Consider the following 24,988-nt stretch of genomic DNA (forward strand, 5'->3'; position numbering starts at 1 on the left):
GGTGAGAATGTTTGGGCAATTGTCTCAGATCAAAATGGCTCCCACAAGTCCACATTCTGGACCTGAACCAGCCTTCCCTGGTGTTTTAGGTTGGTATTATGGGCTGAATTGTGTCCTCCCAAAATGCATATACTTAAGTCCTAACCCCCAGTACCACAGAATGCAGAATGTGACTGTATTTGGAGGCAGGGCCTTTAAAGAGATCATTAAGGTAAAATGAGGTCACTAGGATGGGCCCTGATCCAACAGGACTGGTGTCACAAGAGGAGGAGATTAGGACCCAGACACACACACAAGGGAAGACTGTATAAAGATACTGGGAGAAGACAGACATCTACAAGCCAAGGGAGAGGCCTCAGAAGAAACCAGCCTGCTGACACCTTGATCTTGGACTTCCATTCTCCATACTGCGGGGAAATGAATTCTGTTGTTTAAGCCACCCAGTCTGTGCTCTTCTGATATGACAGCTCTAGCAGACTAATATAGTTGTTCTTGTAAACAGATTCTAAGTGCAGGGCTGTGTGTGAAGGTTTACAGGAGCAATGTCAGGAAATCCCGTGTGAAAACAAGGGAGGCGGAATTGGGCAGAGGGAGAAATTGAGCTATAATGAACGTGCCACCAAGGTGGTGTCCTGGAGCTGGGATGGCCCTTCAAGGACTGTTCCAAATCGAGGAAAGGGGCCTTTGTTTTCCTACATCAGTCATTGTCAAGGTGAAGGAGGGGTGGTTATTTTGCCCCCCCAAAGAACATTGGGTAATGTCTGGAGACAGTTTTGGCTAACACACCAGGGGATTGGGTGTGTGCATGGACACTGGGGGAGCGGGTGCATGCACTACTGGCGTCTAGTGGGTAGAGACCAATGATGTTGCTGCCATACAACCTAATGCCCAAGACAGCGCCCACCCCCCACCCCCGTCACCCCGCAACAAAGAGCCACCTGGCCCTGAATGTCAATAGTGCTGAGATTGAAAAAGCCTCCTGACACCAGCAAGTGCTGAGCTGCTCTGGCCAGGATTTAACCTTGGGCAGACCCCCTGCTGCTGACGGCAGTTCCCAGTGAGGGGTGCAGCTGTGAACTTGCAGCAGCCTCTGCTCCCAGCAGCTGGGGAATGGGTGTGTTTGCCATGAAGAGGATCTAGGCAGACCAAAGGGCACTTGATCTGGCCCCTCAACTTCTCTCTCTAATAACGGTAACAACCAACCACGTTCAGGGCACTGGCCTGTGAGTTTTACATATGTTATCCTCTTAAGCCTCACGAAAAGCCCAAGAGGTGGATTTTATGGCCCCTGTTTTGTAAAACAGTAATCCAAGACTCAGAGAGGTTAATCACTCACCCAAGATTACTGAGCTAGTAAGCTACCGAACCAGAATTTGAATCCGGGGCTGTCCGACTCCAAAGTCTGGCTCTTTCGCAAGTAGGAAGGACAACCTTTCCTAAAACAAGAGCAGTACACATAGCATACAGAGGAGAAAGAGGATGGAGAGAAAGAGACTTAACCCAGAACTGATAGAAATCCAGCCTTACAACAGCCAGAACCCTGAAACGAAGGCTGATACTGTGCAAACATTTCAGGGGCCAGACCCTGAGCTCGGGCTTCTGGGAGAGAGGCCTCCTGCCACCTCTCTATCCAGAAACGTTAATGGTTACCAGAATTAATCCCTCTGATGAGGGGACATTTTTTGCCTCCTTCAAGAAAATGCATGGACCTTAGGACTTTGTGTGATGACAAAAGTAACTATGAAAAAGGAAACAGTAATTATGAAAAAGGAAATAAAGACACTTCCCAGGAGACAATGGTATAAAAATAATTTTTATTTGCTACTGTAAATAAAGTAGTGCAAAGAGTAGTTTGGACCCACAGTATTGCAATTTATTTACTACCTTAGCAGCAGACAGCGTAGACAGTCTGCTCTTCCCTTTCCTCCCTCTCTGTCCGTCCCCCCCCCCGACACACACACACACACACACACACACACACACACACACACACACACACACACGCCCCTATGCAGACGCAGGCAGGCATAAAGGGCGGGGAATGAGACTATAAGCTAAAGGCTTGTTTCCTGCGTATTCCACTGCTGCCAGTCTATTCTAATGGGCAATTCATGGAAAAGACTAGACCTAAATACTAAGAATTTTCTAAATGTTATTTCACGGATTGCAATTGAAAGGTAAACGATATCCAACAGTGTCATTAAATGATTCGGAAGCACTACAGCCCTAGAAAAATTCAAGGAGAAAAATGTAAACCCAATTTACAAAGCCATCACCTTCCCTGTATTTCCAGCGTTAACCCATTTATTTCAAGGTGCCTTAGAAGTGCTGGGTCTTGGATGTCACATGGAAATCTGTCCATGGGACTGCGAGGGGTAGGGCAGTGGCAAACACACACACCAAATATTATCTAACTGGTAGAGAAGTCACAATCTTCTGTTTTTTAATAATAGGGGATGAACAAGGGGCTAAGATTCTTAAAATCCATCTCAGTGTATAAGGATTCGGATACGCCACAAGGCACACTCTGACTCCCCCATACACACAGTCATTAGAAATGGACATCCGCAGTGACCCACTTAACCTCCCCGACATGTCCCTGTGATCAGGATGCTCCTTGTATTTGTTTGATAACCTTTGGTATAACCACTGTCTGCTCTGGGTATTTCTTTGATTTAAAAAAAAAAAAGACACCAAGTGCAAAATTCACATCCAGTTGACAAGACATTTAAGGTGTATAATGCCCCAGCCCCAGCTATCCAATACCAGCTGTTGAAAGGATTCTCTCTCATCTGGAGAGACATGGAGTGCACAGTTCACCCACATGGCTCCGGGTTATTGGTGACGGTGGGCTGGTCCTGAGCAGAGGCGTCTGCAGCTGGAGTCACAGCTGGACTTGCAGCAGGGGCAGTAGGGTCTCGGGGGGCCCGGGCTGGTGTCGGATGGGAACCGCTGGCTGCAGAGACACATGCACAACAAGTGCTGAATATTCAAAGCAGTACGTGCAGGACACACAACCACACCTAGACCCTTGCAAGCCAGGAGAGATGCTTCTAGACCAGTGGTCCTGGCACTAACTGGATGAGCAACTTTGGACCCATTATATAGGTTCTTTGGACTTTGGTGTCCCCTCCTATAAAATGGCAGGTTGAAACAGATGTGCAAAGATCTCTGGGATTCTAAGTCCTGAATTTATTCTGTGACTTTACAGGGGTGTGTAAATATTAAGAAAGAGAGAAAGAAAGAAAGAAAGGAAAGAAAGAAAGGAAGGAAGGAAGGAAGGAAGGAAAGAAAGAAAGAAAGAGAAAGAAAGAAAGAAAGAAAGAAAGAAAGAAAGAAAGAAAGAAAAGAAAGGCGGGGGAGAGGAAGGGAGGGAGGGAGGAAGGAAGGAAAGAAGAAGGAACTCCTTGGTCTATGTTTCCTATGGTCATATCTTTTTTTCACCTAGTATTGATGCAATGCAAGCTCTGGATTACACCAATCAATCAGAAAGAGTGTTGGTTTTATTCACATTTTGATTCCATTTGGATGATATGCCAAATTTGATTTAAATTGAATTCTTTAAGTAAATGTGTATACATTTTGGAAAACATAATTACTAGGTTTAATTGTTTTCCAACCTACCTTTAGTAAGGAGGTTGAACCACAATAAAGGTTAGGGAAGCTTATAAAGTTTTATACTTTATGGCACTAGCTTTCAAGTGGGGGTAATTTCGACTCCCGGGGACAGTTGGCAATGTCGGTAGACATTTTTGGTTGTCACAGCCGGAGGATGGGGTGCTACTGGCATTTAGTGGGTAGAAGCCAGGGATGCTGCTAAGCATCCTAAAATGCCTGGGCCAGCCCCCCTCCCGAACAAAGAATGATCCAGCTCCAAATATCACTAGTGCTGAGGCCCGCACACCTGCTTTATGTACTAAGGCTGTAAAGTATCCTGTCCATAAGATTGTGGGCTCTGGGACCCGGCTGTTCTGCCCTTTATCCGTTATGTGACCTTGGACAAGTTACTTACTCTCCTTCTGCCTCTAAAAAATGGAGAAAATAAGAATATCTGTACCTTATTTTGCTCTTATAAGGATTAGATGAGTTAACGTATATAGGGTTTTTAGAACAGTGTCTGGCTCGCCTAGGTACTCAACAGATGTTAGCTCTTACTACTAGTGACCTGGTTTACCACGGAAATGTGTTGATTTATCAATTTCTGGGGCTGCGCTTGCAGGACTGATGAAAAAGTTGGAGTGTTTGTTTCTGGGATGCTTTATAGTCCACTTTTAGACCCCAGTAGCCTATGAAAATAGCCAAAACTTTGAAGCCAGAAAGCCCAGAGTCACATGGTCCTTACAGTTACCAGCTGAGTGAACTTGAGCAAGTTACTTAACCTCTCTGAGCGTCAGTTTCTCTGTCTGTAAAGTGGTGGAACCAGCTTGCAGGGGTGTGTGACATACAGCTAGCACAGTGGCCATGGTTTGTGCGGACAATTGCCTTTAAGCAGTGCTCTTAAGCCCAGCAGTCCTTGAGTCTCATACAATTTTCAGTAGGTGGGACTATTCTTAAAGGTTCCCAAATGTCCATCCTGAAATGTATCGACTTATAGAAGATGCCATCACTTGTTGACCATCTGACTTCTAGATAAGCTCTTCAAGATTTCCACCTGCAAGAGGCTATACCAGGAAATTCCGGAACGGGCTCCAAAGCCTCCGACCTTTTTGAATATGTAAAGGAATTCTCCAAGGAACCCCTTCCAATAGCTACAGAAAACCTTGTGAATCCAGAGACTGTTCTGAAAGAACAGGATAGTGGTGGCGGTGCGGAGGGGGCCCAGGTGTTGCATAATGATGTGACGCTTCTAGGTCAAAGCCATCACTCTGGCAGGTGATCTAACCGCGGCAGGGACCATGAGACCCAGTGATGCGGCACAAAGACCATTTGCTGGAGTCAGGAGACCTGTTCTGGGCAAGTCTCATTTATCTACCACTAATAGGTGACTTAGGGGTAGATACAGAATGGCAGACATTTCAGTCCTAAAATGCTTGAATCTCATAGGCTTTGGTTTCCTCATCTGTGAATCGAGGGGCTTGGATTAAATGGTGTCCAAGATTTCTTGGGTCCTAACAGTTATCTTTCTGATGATTCTCTGAGGAAGTTAATGAAGTACTAAGGCACGTATTTTTCCTTTTCAAGCTCAGGGACATGTTTAAATCACCATGGTAACAAGATAAATCAGCAATCAGTTTTCTGATTAAAACAAAAAAAGTGCCACTGTGTAAATGTAGAAGGAATGCATAATTAGCATCTCCACCACTGAAATCTTCTTGTCAGAGCATAACAAAAATGCTCGATGTTTCGGCAGTAAGTTTGTTATTATCCACGTGAGAACGCTCCCATTTCCAGCAGCAGTTTGCAATCACTGGACAAACCCCCCAACAGCCCGTCATAATTTTAAAGTGGCCTCTTTGTCTCCGATCACCTGGAATCTGTCCTAATTTGATTACCGGATTAGAATCAAGGTAATGAGGAAAATCAGTGTGCTGCTTCAAAAATTACGGAGTCTATTCCTGAGTCAAAAGCGATTTTTGGATTATTCGCTGCTTGAGGGACCATTTCCTGTACATTAGTGAGAATAATAAAGAGCTGGCCCTGAGCTGGCAGACTGCAGCCCATGGGCCTCAGGTGGCTCGCTGCCTGTTTCTGTATGGCTTGCAATCTAAGCATGGTTTTTGCATTTTGAAATGGTTGAATAAAAATCAAGAGAAGAGTACTATTTCGTGACATGTGAGAAACACGTGAGATTCACATCTTCGTGTCCACGGTAACGTTTTATTGGAGACCAGCCATATCATTTGTTTTCCTGCATTGTCAATGGCTGTTTTTGCACTCTAATGAGAGTTGACTAGTTGTGACAGAGATGGCCCTCAAAGCCCCAAATGTCTATTATCTGGCCCTTTACAGAAAAAAATTGGCCAACCTCTGCTGTGGACCACTGCAGGAGAAATATCCGCTTACCAGTTGACCAGATGGGAGCATAAAAGAAAGACGAATAGGAGAGAATATATTGGGTGAACCCAGAGATAGTAGACTATTTACAAAGATGAAGCGGGGGGGAGGGGGTGGGTAAGGAGGTGAGGGGGGAAGCTCTGGAAATCATATACTATGAATAAGATCTAATCTACTTCATTTGGGCCTCCGGATCCAGCAGGGACCAGTCCACGTATAAGATCCATGTCATTTAAACATTTCTTATGAGTAAAGATACCGGGAGGGCAGCAAGGGTAATGAGATAGGAGAAAAGTAAAATCTCACCATTAAATCACTCTGACTTTAAGGCTGCTGCTTTTTGCATGAGTACCACTTTGTGACATTTTACTGTAATCTTAGTACCTCATTAACTGGAAATGTAGAGGACAGGAAAAGAGTAGGAAAAGGTTTAATTGATCTTGTTCGTATCATCTTACTCTTTTTAAAAGACCACTTGGCTAACCACTTAGGCAAAAAGGATGAGTTGGCTTAAATTATGAATGTTTTGAATAGGCTGACATTGGTTTAAAAGGTGAGCACGTCATGCCCAGAGCTGGTAGTTCTGCAGATCTTGCTCTATACTGTGTATTCTATTTAGACACAAAGTTTACAATAACACGAGGAAGGCAGGACTCTCTCTGAAGCGGTCTTTTACATTTTCTCCCTCTATTCTTCCCTTTACCTTCCGCCAGGCAGCCAGCCACGCTCCATGTCTTTTCAGTCTCAGGGGAGATTTGTGGCAGGGACAGAAATGGAGATGGTTCTAGACATACTTTACTTTGGGATTTTTTGTTTTTCCCAAAGCCTGGGTCCATTAAAGCAATTATGCTTGGCATCCTTGACAGGGAGGGGGAGAGGGAAAGTGCTTTAGAGATGCAATGAGGCAGGGAAAGGAGGTGTCTAGAGTGTGGGAAAGTGGCTGAGACTGGCTGTGGGTGTACCTCAGCGGAGCCCTCACCTTGCCCTTCAGCAATCTGAGAAAGGAAGACCTGGCAGAAAAAAAAAGGCTAAGGTGCTCAGCTTTGGCAAAGACAATGGGACTTGTAGGTGACCCAGAAGCTGCGAAGCCGACGGACCTGGAAGGATGGCGTAGGCCCAGGGCAATGTGTATTCTGCTATCAGACTGGTGACCATCTGAGTAGTTAGTGCTACCAAAAACCCAGGGACCTTTGCACGTCCCTGGGAGGCATCAGCTTCAAGAAAGACTGAGCTGCTTGGTAGTATGCAAGCTAAGAATCAAAATCAAGTTCCCTCAAAGGAAATAAAAGATTTTTTTGCATACGTAATATTTTTTGTGGACTTGTTTTGGTACGCTAGCTAGACTAGTCAGTATTTTTGTTTAGCTGTTTTTTAAAAAAGAGCTTTATGTTTTAGAAAGAGTCTAATAGCATAGAAAAGCATGCTAGTCTCTGGTAGGGGGGTCTGCTACTTACTGAGGTAAACCAAGCTCTTTAAGTGTAGGCGCTACCTGGTGTCAGCGTACTTTAATTGCAAGTAAAATGCCCTAGAGGGCATTACTCCTTAGGAGATGCCGGGCTAACATGTCTTGAGTTCTAAATACTTTGCTCAGCGTTCTCTCACTGGGTTCTCTCAACTACAATACGACATGGGTGTACTACGAATTCTGCTGTTTCAGAGAACAGGAAACTAAGGCACAGAGAAGGTCCCTCCCTTGCCCAAGGTCACACAGCTAGTGACAGGCCAGCATCTTAGCAGTCTGTGCTGTTAGCTACTGTCCCACACCGCTAGCCTTCTGAACGCAGGACAGTTTACTGTGGCAAGTGTGGGGAAGTGCTGACTATATATCACAAAGCGTATAAACTCAGGAGGAAAATGAAGGTAGTTGGAGCTGAACGCAAAATGGATGGACAGCTCAATTTAAAGGTTTGGCCATAAATCATTAGTTTTTAGAAACAACTGACTGGAAAAGGTGCAAATCACAAAATGACAGAGATCCCTAACTTAGAGCACACTCCTCCTACCCAGCACCTTAAGGGAGGCTCTTAACTCTCAAATCCTGTCCCTCTCCGCTCTGGCAGTCAGCACCTAGGCTGCGTTCCTGTGCCGGCTTAACCACGGCCAGGGTTACCACCAACATCTACTACATCCGTCACCTTCCCACGGGGTGGCTCATGGACCTCAGGCATCAGCTCCTCGGAGAGATGCCCGCAGTAGAAACTCTGCCCGCTGAGGGACCCCTGCAGTGCTTCTCTGCTGCTTTTCTATGCTTCCATCCCCCTTGCCCCATTGTCCAGCCACTGATGGAGTACCCTCTTATTTCAAAGTCATTGACAAATTTGCACTTATATGGAGGACTTTAAAAATAGGAAAATAATTTACTACATATTTTAATTCAACACTAGTCCTAACAGGGCTGGTATGTACCACTGTAGGGGCACATTTTGGAAATATGTGGAGACTCCTTTTTTTTAAACTTCTATGCCCTTACGACTCTAAGTGTGTGGAACAGCATCGTGAATGTAACCTGAAACCTTGTGAGAAATGCAGGATCTCAGAGGCCACCCACAGACCGACTGACTTAGAATCTGCATTTAACCAGATCCCTGTGTGATTCCTGTGCACACTGAAATTAAGAAGTGCGGGGCTAGAATTTACATATTGAAATACATATTATTTTATTATAATTACTTTCTTTTTATTTCTCCTTTATATTGCTGTTTAGGGCATTATTTTTAAAACTAAGTGTGTAGGCAGATTACTTGTCATTCATTTCAAGGTACCAAAAAAATGTCTTAAAAAATACATCTTATGTAAGGGGACAGTGGGTCAGAGGCAGATGGTAGCCACTGTTTTAGAGTATCATAAGTGTGAAAAAGTTCAGAAGCCTGCTGCCCTACATCCTTTCATGGACTCTATTTTGTGATTTTGGGCAGAACACGGCATTCCTTTAGCCCCATTTCTTCATCTGTAAGATGAAGGACATAGAATTAAATTATTTTTAAGATCCTTCCAGACTTCTCCAATGCTCACTGAAGGGAAGAGGTATGTACAGGAAGAAACAAGTGAAAGAGTTTGAAAAAAATGAAAAACAAATGAGTGAAAGAGCAAAGGATACACAGGAAGGGGAAAGTATATCAAAAGGCAGGAGGGACAGGGAGATGGGAATGTGGAAGGACTGATAATGAAGCTATGGAAAAAGGAAAAAACAACGACTTCTGATAAACGCCATTCCACCAGCCCATGAATTTTCATGGCTACCAGCTGGCATAAAATGAGAAAGACAATTTTCAGCTCCTCTAACGGAATTGCATTTGTAATAATCATAACAATATTTCTACAGAGTAAAAAAGACAGAAAACACTGACAAGATGCAAAATAAATGCATTATACCTGGGAACAAATTTAGGGATGGGACAGAATTTGCATGAGGAAAACTTATCAGCTGGCGTGCTACAGGGCATCAAACCTGGAAGGGCTTTTTAAATTTTATTAATTATTTATTTATTTATTTTGCGGTACGGGGGCCTCTCACTGTTGTGGCCTCTCCCATTGCGGAGCACAGGCTCCGGATGCGCAGGCTCAGTGGCCATGGCACACGGCATGTGGGATCTTCCCGGACCAGGGCACAAATCCGTGTCCCCTGCATCGGCAGGCGGACTCTCAACCACTGCGCCACCAGGGAAGCCCTGGAAGGGCTTTTGGTGGTTCCTTGTTAACCTCCTCAGATAAATGGGGGAAAATGACTCCGTATTAGCCTCTCGGAACGGTGGCTTCTGTCTCACCATCAAATCTGTGCTGAAATGAACTTCTTTTGCTTTTCATTATCTGCTACACAAATAATGGCTATGCCGATGCTCAAATGCCACGTCCAGCCCTAATGTATCCATCTGTAAATGTCCCTGTTGGTCTTTGTGAGTGATTCTGTCCTTCTGTAGCTTCCAAGATGGTTGGGAATTGGAATTCTCCCCTGAGAGATGTTTGCAAATTTCAGTACCTACTAAGTGTGAGATCATAAATGATGGGACCAAGGCCTTCCTCTGACTCAGCTTATGGTCTCATAGGGAAGATAAACATGACGGTTAACATTATTGAGAGGGTTTTATATGCCAAATAAATACAACAGCTAACATTTTGGTGTCGTGTGTATTTTTTTCACTGAACTCTCCTAACAACCCTGAGAAGTAGCTACTATTATAACTTCATTTTATTGATGATAAATTGGGGGATCAGGAAAGTGAAATAACTGGCCATAAGTCACACAGCTAATGAAGAGCTAAGCCTGGACTCTAAGCCTAGCTAGAAAGGACTGGGGTGCCTATCTCCTTAACTACTGCCCTACACTAGCTCAGAAAAGAAACAGTGACTGGTAGAATCCACACTAGACTAAGGGCTGGCTCTATTGTCCCCCTCGGCCCCTCCCTCTGAATCTAAGTGGCTGGGTATTTTTACTCATCACAAGTGCTTGTTTATTATCTTACACATTTGATTCCTCGACTGGGATAAATAGGAAGACTTCGTGCTAGAGGGGGCCTCAGAACTGGGTTTTAAGACACACAAGGTATAGTTTTGATAGCAGGTGTACTTTGAATTGGAGAAGACATTTTTGTTCAATTTCTTAAGCACCTTATTTTAAAAAATCCTTGCTTACTTTGAAAAATGTAACAATAATTGGAGCCTTCCATCAGCCAGAGATTACGAGACAGCCCTAGGGGTAACCACCATGTGAATGATCCTCCTAACGAAAGGAAGTAGAATGGCTAAGGAGGGAGAGTGTCATTTTTCTAGTAAGGAAAAAGAATCCCTATATATTTTTTTAAAGATTTTTTAAAATTAGTTAATTAATTTATTTAGTTCTGGCTGCACTGGGTGTTTGTTGCTGCGTGCGGGCTTTCTGTAGTTATGAAGAGCAGGGGCTACTCTTTTTTGCGGTGTGTAGGCTTCTCATTGCGGTGGCTTCTCTTGCTACAGAGCACGGGCTCTAGGCGCATGGGCTTCAGCACTTGCAGCACGCGGGCTCAGTAGTTGTGGTGCACGGGCTTAGTTGCTCCTCAGCATGTAGGATCTTCCCGGACCAGGGCTCGAACCCATATCCCCTGCATTGGCAGGAGGATTCTTAACCACTACGTCACCAGGGAAGTCCCTCCTACATTTTTTATATTGCCCTGGCTTTTTATAAATCTTTACCTGAGACAGACTGGCAATACTGCACGGTCCAGGCGATCAATGCAGACAGCAGGAAGGTTCCCAGAAAGTAAATCTGCAAACATCCAAAGCACATGTCAGATGACTGACAAAGGGTGGGGACCATGAGGACAGAGCTGAGGGGAGACAGTTCCTACCAGGGCAGAGTGCAGGGTGGCACCCCAGATAAGCCGGAGGTTAAGGTAAAGCCAGGCCAGGGAGCAGGGGCTGAAGGACTCCTCGCTGCTGTGGCTCCAGCACCTGCAGACAAAAAGCACAGTGTTGCCAAACGTTGGTAGCATTACTTACGACCGATATTTGCAGATCCTCAAACCCACATCCTTCTGCTTTGGGTCAAATGAGCACATGTAAAATGAGAGAAAAAAGAAATAAAACCAGTTCTGAGGGGTGTGAGCCTGTGCTGAAATTCTAGGACCCTGGCAAAAATCTCAGAAAAAGGTCAGTCTTGTCCTTCATAAAAAGGTCAAGGAGGCCCTTGTAGCACAGGAGCTGCCAAGGAACACTTTTATGTGAGTGTCTGTGTCCAAAGTCCAGACACTGGGATGCCTCCCTATCTTGCAGAAAAGCATCATCTTATTGGACACTTTATTTTTTCCACTCTCGTGGAAAAACTTCGTCAGCATTTTAACTTCAAATCAAGCACATTCTATATCTTAATCCTCAGATACTAGAAAAGGGAATTAAGTTTGGGTCCAGCTGAGTGTTCTCTAATCAGAACAAATCCTGAGCCCTTTATAACCACTGACATTAGAAAATAAGACTAAGGAGCTTCCCTGGTGGCGCAGTGGTTGAGAGGCCGCCTGCCGATGCAGGGGACACGGGTTCGTGCCCCAGTCTGGGAGGATCCCACGTGCCGCGGAGCGGCTGGGCCCGTGAGCCATGGCCGCTGAGCCTGCGCGTCCGGAGCCTGTGCTCCGCAACGGGAGAGGCCACAACAGCGAGAGGCCTGCGTATCGGGGAAAAATAATAATAAGAAGAAAATAAGACCAAGGCTAACTTTAACCGAGAAGCAAACACCACCCACTTGGGTTCCTCCAGCTGCTACAGTATTAAAGAGGCTCTGAACTCACCTTTCGTACAGTTCTTGGAGGATGGAGATGTTATTAGAATGGATGGTTGGGTCAATTTCCAAGAAATCCAAAATATGATGTGGGATGATAGCACCTTCCTCAATTAGCAGGGCCAGGTTAAAAAATCCCTGAAAACAAGCCACAAACCAAACTCATTCACTCCTTATAATAAAGCCTAGATGGACACTTCATCAGAATGTAAACTTTTACAACCTCTAGATTTTTTTTTTTTCAGTCCCTAGAGCCAGATGGTTTTGTCATCTTCACTGATGAATTGTTTCCCTAAATATATGCATCGGAGGAACTTATTTGCAGAAGAACCAGGAGGCTTTCAGAGGACGCTGTGTCCCATCTGCTCAGAAGCCAGCCACCAGGGGAATCTGTCCTTTCCTGTTCATTCTCTCAAAACAGAACTCGCTGGAAAACGTGCCCTTGTATCATCAACAAACCCAGAATATCGACTCAAAGGCAGTGTCCGTCGCTTACAGACTATACCCTGGGTCACCATCGGTATGTCAGAATTCTAACAAATGTGGCTGTGGGTGCGCTCGGGGCTGACATTCTAAGAGGAGAGGACCTCTGATGCGCACGGTAATGTGCAGGTGTTTGTCCGATCTTTCCTAAGGCAGCGAGGAAAACCTCCTCACCTGATTCCTCTTGGTACAGACCCTCCACTCTGGTACGCTTCCCCACCTCCCTCTCATTATATATCTTGTTCTTGACCCACAGAGGTAGGACCTGTCTCACTGGGCTGTGCAGGTCCAGTAAAATAACACAGTTAAGAGCCTGATGGTCGAAGTGCTTCATAGAGGATGGAAACTATTATAGGACCTGGAGGAGATGCACTGTCCATCATGAGCTGAGCACGTGGCCAGACCAAGAAATAAACAAAACGTGATGTGTCACTTATTATTACGGCTTTACAAATTCCACTGAATTGTTGCCCTTCAAAGAATTCATAGTCATGCTTTAATGACTTATATCCTCCCTTTCCTTTCATTTAGTGGATTCTAAATAAAAATCACCATCCCCCAGGTTGTAAAATTGCAGGAGTCTCACAAGCAGGCTATGTGATGATCATGAGAAAAATAACAGCAGCTGGAATTTTCTGAGTGATGCTATATATGAGGCTTTCTTCTGTTTTATATATATATTCACTTAATCCTCACAACAACAAATTGAGATAGATTCTGTTATCCTCTATACTATTATTACTAGGAAGCTGAGGCACAGAGAAGTTAAGGAATTTGCCCTAGGTCATACAGTTGGAAAGGGGATTCAAATGTAAACAGACGGGATTCAGAGCCTCAAATCTTAAGTTCCACCTTGCTGCTAAATAACCTCTAAATAGATACAAGTGTTAGGTGTCTTAAAATTTCACACACACACAAGCAGAAAATAGACTGTTTCTCCACTTTTTGAAAGAAAGGCACTCTTAAAACTCGAGGTATTAGAAGAAAAGAAGAAAATGACTTTATAAAATTTTAAAGTCTCTGAACAATGGAAAAATAACAAGATTAAAATAAATTGGAAAATGGACTAGGGGGATATTTGTATGCATTGTAATAGCTTAAGGTTCATTATCTACTGGGCAAATGTATAAAGAACTAATTATAATTTAAATTAAAAAATATCAAAACTCCAATAGATAAGCAGACAAAGAGTAAGAATAGAGAATTCACGTAAGAAAATATAAAGGGTAAATTATCATAGATGAGTATATGTAAAAGTGTCCATCCCCAGTAGTAGTCAAATACATACAATTTGAAACAATAAGGAAGGATCAACTTATAATCATTCAATTACCAAATTAGGTCACGAAAACATCCAGTGCTGACAAGATTTCAGTGATCCTTTTATACTAAGCACTGCTTGGTGATACATTAATTGGGAAACAGTTTCAGAAAGTAAATCGGCAATATACTATTATTATGTAACCATGAAACCATTTAGACTGTTTGACTTAGCAATGCCATCCCTCAGATTATAAAGAGATTATTCAAACGGAGGTAAAAGATGGAAATATGAGAATGTTCATTGTAGCACTTGCTATAATTCCAACACAATAGGAAATGACCTTCACGTCTTCCTTAACGGACTATAAATCCCATGAAGGCAAAAATATTGTCTATCTTTTAATCTTGTGTCCCCACCACTAAGCAGTGTCTAAGACATGGCAGGACTACATAAACATGTGTCAAATCAATCAATAAATTAGCAAACAAGACAATAAATGTCCATTAAAAGATAAAACTTAATAAATTACAGTCTATCAGCTCAGCAGGATATGGCGCAGCAGTTAAGAGTAGTAATTACAGAGACCATGCAATAGAATGCACCCATTCCTACAATACGTGAGAAGAAGCAGATTTTTCAAGTGGCCCGTGTGCTCTAGTTACCATTAAAGAGACCCACTGGCCTGTGGCTGGGACTAGAAAGGGACATGAAGACTGAAGGAATTTTAAAAAAAAGAAAGAAAATCCAAAGTAATAAAGCCCCTGACATGGAACTGTGGGTGCATTCTTTGATTTGTTTTCTCTTTAAAAATTATTCTTGGGCTTCCCTGGTGGCGCAGTGGTTAGGAATCCGCCTGCCAATGCAGGGGACATGGGTTCGAGCCCTGGTCCGGGAAGATCCCACATGCCGCGGAGCAACTAAGCCTGTGCGTCACAACTACTGAGCCTGTGCTCTAGAGCCCACGAGCCACAGCTACTGAGCCTGCGTGCTGCAACTATTGAAGCCCGCGTGCCTAGAGCCTGTGCTCCGCAACAAGAGAAGCCACCACAATGAGAAGCCCACACACCACAACGAAGAGTAGCCCCCGCTCGCCTCAATTAGAGAAAGCTTGTGCGCAGCAACAAAGACCCAACACAGTCAAAAATAAATAAATAAAATAAATAAGTTTATTTTAAAAAAATTATTCTTTAACGTTTTTATAACATCTTGTGAAAAAATTAAAAATCAGAACTGAAAAAAAAAAAAATTAGGTCCAGGCCTAATTTTGAGTAACAACATAAATCATCTAGGGGAGTTTGGCTCACCAAAAAATCCTTTTAGTACCAACTCCTATTTCATTCCAGAAGAAATAATAATAAAAAGATAGATCATATCCACTAAGCATACTCAGTGCTGGCCTTGGCACTTTACGTCCAACATCTCATTTAATCCTTGTAACCTATGAGGTGGATGTTATTATTATCCCCAGTTCACAAATGAGAAAACAAAGAGTCAGTGATTGAGTGGCTTGCCATATACAAATAGCTGTGAAGACACAAAGATGTGGAGTAAGAGCAAAAGTAGTACCTCCTTTAAAAAAAAAGACTAAGATAGGGATGAGTTTCCAACTTTGGCTTTGTGATCAGATCACAAATCACACAAGAAACCTGTGGCATAAGAGGGTAACAACTATTCCAGCTTCCATCACGAAACAGCCCTGAGATCCTCACAAGAGAAGTCCAATTAGCAAATGTAGGAGGAAGGAGAGAAACAGAAAATCATCATTGGCACACTACAGTTAGCTGTTGCAGGCAAGATTTACTGAAGGATACTGAAATCAGTGGGCAGAAGTTGGAGGAGAAATCAAATATTTGCATCATTGCAAGTTATCTCCCCAAGATATCTACAAATTAGAAAGAGAAAAATATTAACTTTACATGGGAGAAACCTAGTAGAAACCACCTTCACCGAGTGATTGAGATCAGCCTCACCAATGATAAGACATACTGACACTATGTACGCCACATATGATACGCTGAGAAGGACATATAACATCTGGGCTATCCTTGCCCCAAATGCATAATCTCAGTCTATTCACGAGAAAACCGAAGACAGGTCCAAATCAAGGGACATTCTACAAAATATCTGACCGGTATTCTTCAAAGGTATCAACGTCATGAAAGACAAGCAAAGACAGAAACCGTCCCAGATTGAAGAGGACTCAAGAAATATGACAACTAAATGCCATGTGGGATCCTGGAACAGAAAAATAATGTTAGTGGAAAAACTAGTGAAATACAAATAAAGTCTGAAATGTAGTTAATGGTACTGAACCAACACTGATTTCTCAGTTTGATAATGATATTGTGGCTATGCAACTTTTCTATAACTCTACAAATATTCCAAAATAAGAAGTCTCCCCCACCCAAAAAAAAAAGATCACTGAGAGCAAAGTCCTATCACTAAAGTATTGGCTCAGCTATGCAAGCAAACTACTTCCCATTTTGACCACTTCCAATTTCTTGAGTTCCTTCCTACCTGGTGAGCTAGTTTGATGGAATCTGGTAGAAAGACTCCTGGGTTTGGAGCCAGGAGACCTGGCTTTAGGCTCTGACTGCTTCACCTACTACCTGCTTGTCTGGCCTTGAGCAACTTATCACCTTGTCACAATCTTGATGTTCTTTACTACACTATAAAATAGGCCTAATTATCCCCACTCCCACGAGGTTGCTGTGAGAATGGCAGGGGAAACATAGTAAGTGCTCAATAAAGGTTCGCCATTCTGGCTAGTGTTCTCAGAGAGGTTTTGTGAGGGGCTCGCGAACACGGATGAGAAGTGACTTTGCAATCTCACAAAGAAGCATCACCAGGGGCTCATTTCTGTTGCCGTTTACCTGTGAGTCTCCATCCAGCGCTGCTTGGGCATACATCTGCACAGACAACTCAAGGTCTTGTGATTGGTTTTGGTGACCATAGTAGTAAAGGTCTCCCATTTTCAAATATGCTGCAGGACAAAAAGGACAAGTAGTTTTATTTCAGACCGACCTTTTAAATGATTGGCCCATTTGCATGACTGCGAGTTTTTCCCACCAGAATCTGGATACGGGTACATCTTGAGGCTTCCTTGACGTGGGGAGGGAAAAAAAGATTATTGCACTGAGCACTCCCATTTCTAGACACATTTTCTTGCTTCACTGGGTAGCTCTCCTAAATGGGTCTGTTTGTGAGAATCATAGTCTGCAACATCACAGCCTCAACAGCCAAGGTTGTTTGGGGCACCGAGATTTTGCTGCCTGGGTTTGATGACTGATGTGTATTTCTTTACTCTGTTTAAGCCATATATGTTATCTTTCCTCTGAGGAAAAAGTTTTGTGTGAGTGTATGTATCACCCAACGTCCAATCAGAATAGAATCTTCTTCAGGTAGTTCAAAAAAGGGATTTTAACACTGGGAACTGGTTACCAGGGTGTTGGAAGAGTTGAAAGGGCAAATGCGGAACAGTGGGCAAATGAGGAACAGTAGGCAACCCAGAGATTAGCAATGTAGGAAGCCACTACCTTCCTAGGCCTGGGGGCCAGCTGAGACCACAGAGGATGGACGGCCAGACAGGAGTTGGAACCATGGAAATGCAGCCATTGCCAGAGACACAGCCCAAAGCAGAGAGAAGGGGAGAAATACTTGGGCTTCTCACCTCCTCCCACCCTGCAATTTCCTGCCAGCGCCTCCCATTGGCTGAAAATAATCAGATGTCACTGGGCAAAGGAGTCTGGGAACTGTAGTTACTGAAGGTCAGCCCTCTATCACACAGGGCAGAGCCAGGAAGACAGGGAATCCATCTGAGGGCAAAAAGGCAAAAGGCTGGTGCAGAGAATCTCTCCCGAATAGCTTTTTCTTTTGAATTCTCGCTGATTCCTTAGAAATGATGGGTCCAAGCATTCGATAGACAATGGATGAAGAGAAATGTATTGCTTGAGATTGAGAGCAGAGTTTAGGGAAGATCTTAATAGCCGAGATTTTTCACTCTGTTTCTTAATTGTTTAGAAATATTACACCACACAAAGCTGTTAGATGTTCCCTGTTACTAAAGATTAAAAGCCTCCAATGCTTCAAGTTAGCACCCATTTCTCTATACATACCAAATGAAGGAGCATCGATTTGAAAAACAGAGAAATTATAGTATCTCCAAACACAATTAACATCCAAGTACCTCTTGGCCAGGTCCTAAGGGGATGAAGGGGGAGAAAAAGTTAACTCATTAATATTTCTGCCAAGTGATTAATTTTGCCTCCATAAAACCCAATTCATTATCCTTAACCTTAGAGCTTCTAGTCTGAGGAGAATACATTTACTTACTGGCCTCTCCTCACAGATGTGAGCTAAATTTGTCTGTGACACTTCAATTCCAGTTTCTGCTGCTAAAACATAATACAGCAAAGCTTCGTGCCTAAAAATAGATGATTAATAATAAATTTCATAGAGTGGCTCTTACTAATACTCACAGAGAGCTTTATATTCACACGTAAGAGGGCACAAAATAAGCAGTTTTTTTAAAACCACAAAATCATGAGGTTTTTTTTTTTTTTTTTTAAATAAATACTGTTGTTAAAAATACTGCATGCACTGATTTATTTTCTGTCTTAAAAGGCTGAACTCACAGATAAGGTTGGGGAGCTAGTTGATACAACAGCTACCTCTACTGGCCGAATGGTACGTCGCGTGCTGGCTGGGGAGCTGTCTATTAGCTTTGGGTCCTTGAAATCCTTCCATCTTCCATCCTCGCTTAGAGGAGGTAAGTGGTATTAAGAAAAAGCTCTGCACTTTTGGGTCCTGTTTTGCGAAGGGCTTTATGGGGCTTACGACTCTGAACAAGCTTAATTAAAGCTGAGCTTCTGTGGTACATTAGAAGTTTGGCAAAGGAGAGGAAGTTTGCAAGGGGCTTGATACCAATGGCCAAAAACACATCTGAAAAAAGTAAATATTCGACACCACTGGTAATTGAATAATTGCGAGACAATGAGACCACTTTTCATTTGTTGAGACTGGCAACTGATTCATAATACAGATAACGGCAAGAGCTTGGGGAAAACTGGACCTATTCCTACAACCACTGTTAGTGGGAAGCCAATTAACGTGATAGCTAAATGTGAGGACTCTTACGAATGTACATACCACCTGGCCCAACAGTTCTGCCTCATGAGGGTTTATTCTAAGAAACAATCAGAAACATGTGCAAAGATTCTGTGGCAACAGAGGTCATGGCAGAGCTGTTTCTATGAATTGGGGGAAAAAAAAGAAACAAATATCTGAAAACCAGTGACTAGTTCAATTAACCCATGGTACAGCCCACTTTCAGACGAGGCCATTAAAAATGATGTTGAAGAAGAGTATTCAAAGACGTAGAAAAATGTCTATGCCAAAGTTTCCACTGTGTAAAAAAAACCAAAAAAAAAACCAGGATAAAAAACAGTGCAATTTCATTTTCGTAAAACAAAAATAAAACTGAATCCACACATGTACACACACACGCGAATACATACATGCAGGAAAAAAAAATCTACCAAAATGCTAACGGTACTTATCTCTAGGTGGTGAGAAGGCAAGTGATTTTTATTTTCTTTTTACTTCTCTGATTTCCTCCATTTTAACCATAAATTGTTGTTTCTAAAGCTTATTTTCATTTTCCGTAGCTAATATTAAGAGCTATTTCTTAATTTTAGCTCCATCTAGGAGATGGTTTAAGAAAGGGTGGGGGGAGGTTGGGTTGGGGGAATAAGTAAGCAGATACAAACGTCATCTTTTCTACAAGGCTAAAGCATCTCCTGGCAGGCCGTCCCGTGGGGACAGAGGGAGGTGACTGGGGGGGTCACATCAGGGCAGGCAGACCTTCAATCAGACATACTGCAGGTCACGGCCATGTGGCTGCTGAGTGTGCTGTTTCCTGGCCTCCGAGATACCCAAGGCAGCCGACCGATTAGGCATGACTCATGCTAAAGAGACAAGGCTGGCTAAGCAGCTTCCCCTGCGAGGACAAGTCACATCAGAGAACCACAACTGCAACGGCAACAACACAAAAGACCCCCAGACATTTTCTTACATAGCTTGCAAGTATCGTGTTTGGTGACAAGAATCCTCGGAGCGGACCCCAAATGGGGGAACTAAATTTGAGGGAAGTTCGGCAGAAAGACTCCATCATTCTACAATTAGGTCCCGTTCCAAAGGTCTTATAATCTCAAACACTCAGGTTTGCCCCAGTGCCTCAGTTTCCCCCACTGGATGGATGAGGGAAGGAGATGGTGTAGACTTGCCGGCCCAAGGTCAAATATCAGGTCGGCTCTCTCTGCTGCCATAACTGGATGAAATGGGGTTCATATAACTGCAATGTAATCAAATGAGGTTTTCTTAGATAGCAGTTGGGCAGACTGTTAGAATTTTGGAGTGGAGGACACAAGGTTGACACTTCCTGTAAGAACAGTCACTACGATAAATTTTATAAAGACAATACCTTGCCTCTAAAGTTACTTGGAAGATGGGGGAGAGAAGGGAGGAACACATTTTATAGGAAGACTTCAATTGACCAATTATTGTACAAGCCGGGAGGAAATCTCACAGAATTCTCAAGTATTTCCTTTGAGGAAGCACTGAAATCACCAAAGAGATGTCTAAAAATATTGATGTCAATAGAAACACTGAACAGAAATCCACCTCTGTCTTCCATCTTGCAGAAGCCATCAGCAGAGGCCGTAGACTCCAAAACCACCACCATCTGTTTTCATATATTTAAGTGTGAACTCTAGGCAAGGGTCAGAACACTGAGGAACAGACTTTCTCACCATAAGACTTCGGAGACATGACACTTCTGCAGAAACCCTATCTGCACTTAGCCTCCTAGCACTTTGCTCTTACTTGTGTCTCAACTGAGTCTGCCTGAAAATATTAATTACAGATATTTCTATCCTTATATTCATGGAATAAACATTTGCTCAGTATGTGCTCTGTGCAGGAGGACCAAAGCCACAAAACGGTACTGTTCTTCTGTGAATTTCCTCAAGGTTTAGGAAGCTACCAGAGGTCAGCTTTATTTCCGATGCACTGAAGTGAAATAGTCCCCAGTCAGTCATTCTGATGTGGGGTGGGGGGCTGGGCAGGGATGCAGAGAGGAGGGGATTTAGAGTAAAGGATGTGTGTAGGGGCACACTTGCTACCCTCCCACTTCAGACTCGGCACATCCAATTTATAGAACTTTTATAATGATACTTCTTAATAATCAATCCTTTGGCTGCTTTCTGTGAATTGTGAATTTGAGTAACTCTGAGCAGTTTCTCAAACAATTCTATTGTTTTCTCTGGGTTCTTTTCTGCCAATGTCTAAAGCAGCCCAAACTGGAAGGATAAAAAAAGAATCCTGGGGTCTCAGTGGAATTTAGGACCCTGCTCTAAGGCAAAAAGATGAATCTCTTTCAAGTGGAATCTTGCATGCCTGCTTGCCTCAAGCTTACTAGAATCTGGCTAACCTCCGGGGTTAATTAAGTATTTGGGGTATATTTAAGACAAAGGACAGTAAAACACTTAGCTCACAGATGAAACACAAAGAGGGGTAAGACAGAGAGAAATGAAACACGACAGGCGACCTCTCCTTATCGGACTTCTCCTGGTGTCAGAGGATAGCCTCGGGCATGATAACATTATCTTCAGTATTTTGCCTAAACAGCAAAATGCCCTTTTTTTTCATTCACGCTCCTCTTTCAAACTATCCCGCATAAATCTTGGAACAACACCAAGCTCATCAAACTGACACATGTAATTTGAAAATAACATCCAGAATAAATTCACTCACAGAAAATGAAAAAAGGGGATGGACTTGGGACATTGATGGATGACTTAGTTCTATTATAACAAAATAGATGGGACCCAAAAAATTCCACGTTGTGGTGTGGGGAAATCAACGCTCATATATTTCCAATTTAACCCCTGAGGCATCTGAAGGCACCGAGAGAAGGAAGAGAGAAAAGCACTTTGTCTCAAATGTATTTTGACAAAGATAGTCCCACTATAATGGATACTAAGTGTTTCTTCCTGTTGATAGGAAATGGTCTCAAGTCCAGATTAAGACATATCTTTAACAATACTTAGCATCAGCATCAAAATTGGCAAGGATATGAAGAAACATATTTATATGCGGTTGATAGGACCGTACATTGGTAAAATATTTTGGAAAACAGTTGGAATTATCTTGTAAAGTTGAACATATGGTTAGCCTGTGACCCCACTCCTAAGTTCATATTTTAGAGAAACTTTTCCTATTTGTGGCAGGATATGCATAAAAAATGTTCATGGCCACATTGTCCTTAAAAAAAGATGGGAAACAATCCAAATGCAAGTTATTATGAGAATTGGTAAATAAATTGTGGTATATGACAGCAGTGAAAATGAATGACCTACAGGTACATGTATCAAAAGATACGAATCTCAGAAACATCAGGTGAAGTAAACAATAACAAAAGAAAGCAGTGAAGAATTATATATAATATGATTCTAATGATATGAAGCTCAGAAACAAGTCCAATCTATTGCTTAGGAATATATTTATATATAGCAAAACTATAAGGAAAGCAAGGGGCGGAGCAACCGTAAGATTCAGGACAATGGTTAGTTCTGGATATTGGTGCCACGGGTGGGTTTAATATGGGAGGAACATGCAGGGGGCTTCGACAGTTCATTTTCTTAAATAGGCTGGTAGGGCTATAGGTGTTCATTTTATTGTTCATTTATGCTCTGGAACTTACATACATATCACCCACTATTTGGTATGTATAAATTACCGTGTGATAAAAGAAGGGAAAACAACTTACCTGGCTCAGGCCACAGCTCCAGCTCAAAAGCTCAGCTCCTTTAACCTGGATTCTGAACTAGCTCCCCCTTTGAGGTTCTCCCTTCTCTTCACCATCATTCACAGAGGTTTGGTTAGGAGTCTCAGAACCCAGCTCTGTCATGTCACTACCCTCTCCCAAAGCCATCAGGGGCTCCCCACTGCTCCAGAAGCTAAGTAAAAAGTATATGACCTGCTATTTAAAGTTCCATAATGCAGCACCTCTTTCGTCTTGTCATATAGCACTCCCTTTTACAAATTTTACCCTCAAGGTAAACTGGTGACTTAAAAATTTCTAGACATACCCTGAATTTTCCTATTTCTTTGTTTTTGTTCCTGCGATTCCCTTCACTAGAAGTGCTGTTCTCTACATGACTAAGTGGAAATTCCACCCACCCCCAAGGCCATATCATCTGTTACCTCCATTATAAAGGCTGACATAAGTCCCCCAAACCAGGTAGCATCTCTCCTTCCTCCAAATCCCTGATGCTCTTTATATACTGCTCATGGCTCTTGAGTTACAGTTCTGTCTATTTGCCTTAATTCATTCTCTCAGTAGTTTTTGAGTACTTCCCAGTTGCCATTAAGTGCTGGGCACTGGGATACACATCACAGGGCAATCAACAAGTAAACAGCCATCATGACCCATCCAAGGACAAAAGAGAGTAAGGAGTTAAGCAGAATTTCTGGGCAGAGGGAACAGCAAGTGCAAAGGCCCAGAGGTCAGAGAGAATATGAGCCATCTGAGAAACTGCAGGTAGTTTAGTACCAGGAAGAGATGAGGCAGCAGGCTTCCCCAGCCCTACTTGTGGCATCCCCTGCAGCTATGGCAAGGCACCCTGCATTTAAATGTACCCACTAAAATCTGCTGAACTCAACCCAAACTCACCAACAGTGTAGAACACATGTAATCCTTAGCTCCCCCTCCCCCCAAATCAATCATGTGATGTGGCTGAATATTCTAAGAAAGACAGCAGGCCATGAAATCTTAATTCCTCTTGACCTTCACAGCAAATTTTTAAATGTACTCCCTGAAGTGCTTTGTGATTTTAAATTCAAAAGTCGGCAAGAAAGATAAGCTATTAGCAGATACTCTCTTTGTGGGAAAGTGTCAGACATCTTGGTGTGTGTGTGTGTGTGTGTGTGTGTGTGTGTGTGTGTTGGGGGGTGTTTACAGATATGCTCTCCCTTTGGGAAAACCCCACATATAAACATTTTGATATTTGAATGCTTAGTTTCCCCTAAGAAGTTGTGGGGAGTAAAGGGTGGGAAATTTGGAGGATGAGAAGTAGAAATGGGCAAAAGTCAAATTTGGGAAAAGTTCAAATTTCATGAACTGAAGCTTACTTGGGAAACAAATAAAACAGCCCACAAATTGTAAGGTGTATCAATTGGAAAATGATCATTTCCTTAAAAAAGTTCTTTCTGATTATGCAAAGCAAGGCCACAGATGATAAACTGTTAAAGGATGATGATAATAAACATTGTTATTCAGTGCTGTTTTCCCTGGGCTCATTTTCCCTGAATTCCCTAATTTGAGATTCTCATTCACTGAGGTGCTATCTGTTGATTACGTGGGCACCCATGGACCAGAGAAGAAAATGGCACTCTCTTGGACTTATATTTTAATTTTTAATTGAGGTTCGGATCCGAGTAGGATCAGTGATAGGTGTGCTCTAATGTCTTTGAGGCAGTGGACCGATGGGATATGTGCTGATTTGCATATCCTTTTTAGTTATTATGGAAATACCCAGATCATTTAGGCAATAAACGAGCCAAGAAAATATGGCCCAAGGAAAAGTAAGACAGAATTCGAGGGCTTACAGAAGAAAACAGAAAGACGGACTCAGGTAGAGCTTGGAGAAGTGCGCCCTTATTTGTAAAATCAAGTAACTGCAAATAGGGGGCATTTACAAGTCCTCATGTGCGGGGTCTCATCCCATTCAGCACAGGATGAAATCTGCTAACTCCATCAGAAGAAGCTTAGAAAGAGTGAGTCTGTTTGGCTGTGACACTGGAGGTCTGGTGAGTGACTTCCAGAAATCCTAGGGAAGATGTGATAAAATATCTACCGGAAGATGTAGCCTGAGCCCTAAACACGCTGCTTTCGCTCCTTCCCACAAACAAGGTGGAAATCCTGGACTTTCTGTGGCCTGCCA

General features: G+C 42.9%; 1 protein-coding gene across 1 annotated transcript in view; it reads right to left on the reverse strand.

Annotated features, from left to right (window-relative positions):
• Positions 1-1,951: 1,951 nt before the first annotated feature.
• Positions 1,952-24,988, reverse strand: part of SEL1L3 (SEL1L family member 3) — a 96,940-nt gene continuing 73,903 nt past the window's right edge. The window contains exons 18-24 of the mRNA XM_022566507.2: positions 18,318-18,408; positions 18,101-18,185; positions 16,859-16,968; positions 12,249-12,376; positions 11,316-11,418; positions 11,161-11,233; positions 1,952-2,956 (exon numbers count right to left, since the gene is read on the reverse strand). Coding sequence (XP_022422215.1) covers positions 2,817-2,956; positions 11,161-11,233; positions 11,316-11,418; positions 12,249-12,376; positions 16,859-16,968; positions 18,101-18,185; positions 18,318-18,408 — 730 coding nt within the window. The 3' untranslated portion in view covers positions 1,952-2,816. The remainder of the gene's footprint in view (positions 2,957-11,160; positions 11,234-11,315; positions 11,419-12,248; positions 12,377-16,858; positions 16,969-18,100; positions 18,186-18,317; positions 18,409-24,988) is intronic.

The sequence above is a fragment of the Delphinapterus leucas genome, chromosome 5, assembly GCF_059928025.1.
Source record: "Delphinapterus leucas isolate spDelLeu-1000000601 "Yukka" chromosome 5, BTC_Dleu_Yukka2, whole genome shotgun sequence".
Classification (NCBI taxonomy): Eukaryota; Metazoa; Chordata; class Mammalia; order Artiodactyla; family Monodontidae; genus Delphinapterus; species Delphinapterus leucas.